This window comes from Dama dama, chromosome 12 (assembly GCF_033118175.1).
Source record: "Dama dama isolate Ldn47 chromosome 12, ASM3311817v1, whole genome shotgun sequence".
NCBI lineage: Eukaryota > Metazoa > Chordata > Mammalia > Artiodactyla > Cervidae > Dama > Dama dama.
This window is the reverse complement of record NC_083692.1, coordinates 55,200,596-55,204,584: the sequence shown is the minus strand read 5'-3', so window position 1 is coordinate 55,204,584 and position 3,989 is coordinate 55,200,596. Positions and strand designations below refer to the sequence as shown.

At 39.9% G+C, this 3,989-nt stretch overlaps 1 protein-coding gene across 1 annotated transcript; it reads left to right on the top strand.

The window, feature by feature from the left end:
* Positions 1-211: 211 nt before the first annotated feature.
* RPS27L (ribosomal protein S27 like) lies at positions 212-3,726 on the top strand. Its single transcript, XM_061157323.1, has 4 exons — positions 212-363; positions 1,244-1,352; positions 2,317-2,427; positions 3,529-3,726. The coding sequence occupies exons 1-4, from the start codon at positions 358-360 to the stop codon at positions 3,555-3,557; spliced, it is 255 nt and encodes an 84-aa protein (XP_061013306.1). The 5' UTR covers positions 212-357; the 3' UTR covers positions 3,558-3,726.
* Positions 3,727-3,989: the final 263 nt, after the last annotated feature.

Below are 3,989 nucleotides of genomic sequence, written 5' to 3'. Positions count from 1 at the left end.
GAAGCCCGAGGCGGCTTCCCAGCCTACAGTGAGCCGCCTGAGCTAGACCGTAAGCACCACTGGGCCCAGAGCAGAGACCTGAGGCCGGCGGCCCTAGCCCTGGAGCGCGTTAGAATCCTGGGCTTTGCGGTGTCGAATGGGCGCGCGCCTCAGCACCTCCCCTCTCCCCGCACTCGCGGATCCCGGCCGGAGCCCGCCCCTACCACCGAGAGGTGCGCCTAGAGTGGACGAGCCCGCCGCTTCGCTCCTCCCAGCCTCCTCTATCCCGGAAGTTGACGCCGCGCGCTTCGTCGCGTGCTGCTCGCTGGGGGTGTCGCCTTAGAGAGCTGCACGGGCTGGGCTTGCGAAAGGATCAACATGCCTGTGAGTTGTTTACTTTCGGGCTTCGCGTTTGTGTCGGCCTTCTCTGTCCCCCGAGGACAGACTAGATCCATGGCTCCGCTGGGCCCCGGGGCTCCCTGCCGAACGCCGCTCGGCGCCTCGGATGGCACGGCTCTTTCGCGCGTGGCGGACTTGTTGGGACTTGCCCGGGCGGCGCGGCGAGCCGGGCCCTGCCAGGGCGTGGAACTGGAAGCCCGGCGCCGCCCTGGGCTGCAGCCTGGAGTTGCTGGTTGGCAGGGGACTGCTCCCTGGGTACCTTACTCAGCCCTCCTGGGTTTTGGTGGGCACCCGCGAGGCTATGATCGTTTACGTCTTCTTGCTTTCTTTTTGTGGCTCTTGCCCTCCTCTGCCTCCTCTCGGAAGCGGTTTTCTGCTTGTTTCCTTTTTAAAAACTGTCTTCGCAGTTGCCATACAAATTAACTCTAACAGGGACAGTCAAGCGTCAGCCACTTAAGAGTTCTTGTCAGATCAGATGTTGAACCCAGGGGGCAGAAATCACCTCGCTGTTGACATTCTCCGGGTCTGCCTCAGCAATTTCTTCTCTCAGCGGGTCCACCAGGGTCAGAATCATTAGCACCACAGTTTTATTTTCTCTGGCGACTGTTATTAGTTACAAAGAACGGCGTTAACCGTACCATCTGTTTCCGGATCGTTGTAAAGCCCCTTTAACTGGGACTTGGAGAACGCAAGCATTATAAAAACTGTTGATTAAAGTTAACAGGCATAAAAAAAAAACAAAAAACTAAAGTGTTGTCTGAGTATGACTGTTATTCCTATTTTTGCATGTATATTTTACATATGGTTAAATCTGCCAGAGTTGTGGTGTCATTCTAGTACTCACTGTGCTTTTTTTTTTATTCAGTTAGCTAGAGATTTACTGCATCCTTCCTTGGAAGAGGAAAAGAAAAAACATAAAAAGAAACGGCTGGTTCAAAGTCCAAATTCTTACTTCATGGATGTAAAATGTCCAGGTGAAATTTCACACTTTAATTCCTTTCCTAAGGAAAATTTCTCTAAAGGACTACTTACAGAATTTCTGTAAGGACTGCTCATAGTCTGTTGTGTACATTTAGATATTAGGACCCTCTGTTGGAGTAGAAGTGGGATTACAGAATTGGAATGTCATAGGGTTATTTTCATAATAAACCACTTCAGAAACATATGGGTAGGGGGTTGTGAAGATGGGATTTTCACAAGGAACATGGCATTGAACTTATTAAGTCTTTAAGCTGCTCAGATGGTAAGTTTTCTTTTTCATTGTTTACAATTAAGTATATTCATTCTTCATTGTAAAGCTGTGGGATCCAGTATGGTGGCCATTAGCCATATGTAGCTAGTGAGCACTTGACATGTGGCTAGTCAGAATGGAAAAATTCTTTTTCATTCTTTTTTTTCTTGAGGTATAACTGACATAAAACATTATAGTTTCAAGTGTATGATGTCATGATTCCATATTTGTATATACTGGGAAATGATCACAATATGTCTAAATTAATACCTATCACTATACATAGTTACAGTTTTTTTACTTGTGATAAGAACTTTTCAGATATACTCTCTTAGTAACTTTCAAATATTCAGTATGGTATTATTAACTGTAGCCACTAGGCTGTATCTTTTTTCTTTTTTCATGCTGTATCTTTAAAGTGTGCAATACACACCAGAGTTTGAAGATATAGTATAGAAAAAGAAAAAAGGCTTTGTTTACACATTGCAATGATAATATTTTGGAAATACAGACTTCCATAGATCATATTACTAATTTCATCTTAAAAAAAAACACTTGTTTTTAATGTGGCTACTAGAAAAGTTTGTTACGGATGTGGTTTGCACAGCACTGAAGTTCCTAATCTTTTACAAGGTCTCTACTAGAAATACATTGAACAGGTGCTGTATTTTCTTCTGCTTTTCACTTCTAACACTGCCCTGTTTTAGGTTGCTACAAGATCACCACGGTTTTCAGCCACGCTCAGACAGTAGTGCTTTGTGTAGGCTGTTCAACAGTGCTGTGCCAGCCAACAGGAGGAAAGGCCAGACTCACAGAAGGTAAATCATTTGGCATTTTCTAACCCAGTGATGAGATTTTATGATTTTAGAGTCTTTTTACAAAAATCAGTTTAAAAGAAATGATAGATTCATAATTACCAAAATAATTTTTATCTTTCATTGTGTACTCTTTTTAGTAAAGAGTGCCCTTTTAAATTAGATAAGTTTGTACTCTTGACTTTGCAAAGAATTCCATAATCTGTTATTTGTCTCAGTTTAGAACATCTAATTTTGTTGTATTATATTTAGTCAATTTGCTTAACTTGGAATATTAGACATAAATCAGAATGGAGTAAAAGAATAAATACATGTAAATATTTTGTTTCCTATGTATTTGGTACATATGATTTAGATAGTTTTTATCATTGCTAGCTAAGCAACAGATAACTATAGTTAATGTTAGAGGTTTGATTTCTGTGAGCAACTCATGATTAAGATAGTCTTATTTTTAATTCTTTCACTTTTGTGCAGTGAGAAGAAATAATACATATGTATATAATTTTCCATAGTAGTACTTAGGGATTTACAATTCAATAATGATATTTAAAATTGGCTTGTGATATTTTTGGTAACACGGTAAATTCCATGTTATTCTCACTGGAAGAGTTACAAGTAAATTGGCAACAAATCCAAGATCTAGTTAGTATGACCTGGTGAGCTCTAACTTTGAAGTCAGCACTTCAAAGTTAAGTGCAGTACTCCGCTTAAACACGTACTTGCAAGATTGCCAAAACCTGCGTATCACGCAATGATCTTAGAATTTGTGCCCACATGCTGACAGATGGTTAAAAGGGTACATATATATGTATCAGAGTTTTCCTAAAAGATCTGAGATGAACTCTAATGAAAGTTATTTTATGGAGAAAAGAATTCAGAATAGTTCTTAAAAATTAAGTTTGTATTGTCTGACAGCTTGCATTAAAGTTTTAACTCATGGTCTTAAATGAATTTCATCATAACATTTGAGAGGACTTAATGAGTATTTAATCTAAAATTTCTTAAAAGCTAAGTTTTTACGTAAAAAGTACTTTTTATCCTTAAAACTCTATACCAGAGATAGAACAGACTTGTGTTTAATATGCTCTTGTGATTCTTTCACAGGCTGTTCATTTAGAAGGAAGCAACACTAATGATCCACACAACTTCTTGAATTTGTGTTCTATCGCAGAAAGCCTTATCAGTTCAGTAATTCCAGTTAATCTACCAAGATAATGTAATTACTTTTAATTTTGTAAGGTATACAGCAGCACTCTCCTATTTTGGTGTCAGTTTTTCAATAAAGTTTTGATTATGGGCAAATTGCTTCTTTGTTTTTTTTAAAGTATGTGTGAATATGCTATACATTTATATATACTGTGTACGTGAGTTTGGTTTAAATATTTTTAAAAGCATATTCTGATTAGTTTGTGTCTCACTTCAGGAACAGAAACTCAAAGTTTATTTTATGTCATTTTTCAAATTACTCTGAAGGGGTTGTGCTGTGCTGTGCTTAGTCGCTCAGTCTTGTCCGACTCTTTTTGACCCCATGGACTGTAGCCCACCAGGCTCCTCTGTCCATGGCG

Coding starts and splice junctions, on each gene's coding strand:
- RPS27L (XM_061157323.1), top strand. Junction 1,353..2,316: donor CATGGATGTAAAATGTCCAG/GTGAAATTTCAC, acceptor GCCCTGTTTTAG/GTTGCTACAAGATCACCACG. Junction 2,428..3,528: donor AAAGGCCAGACTCACAGAAG/GTAAATCATTTG, acceptor ATTCTTTCACAG/GCTGTTCATTTAGAAGGAAG.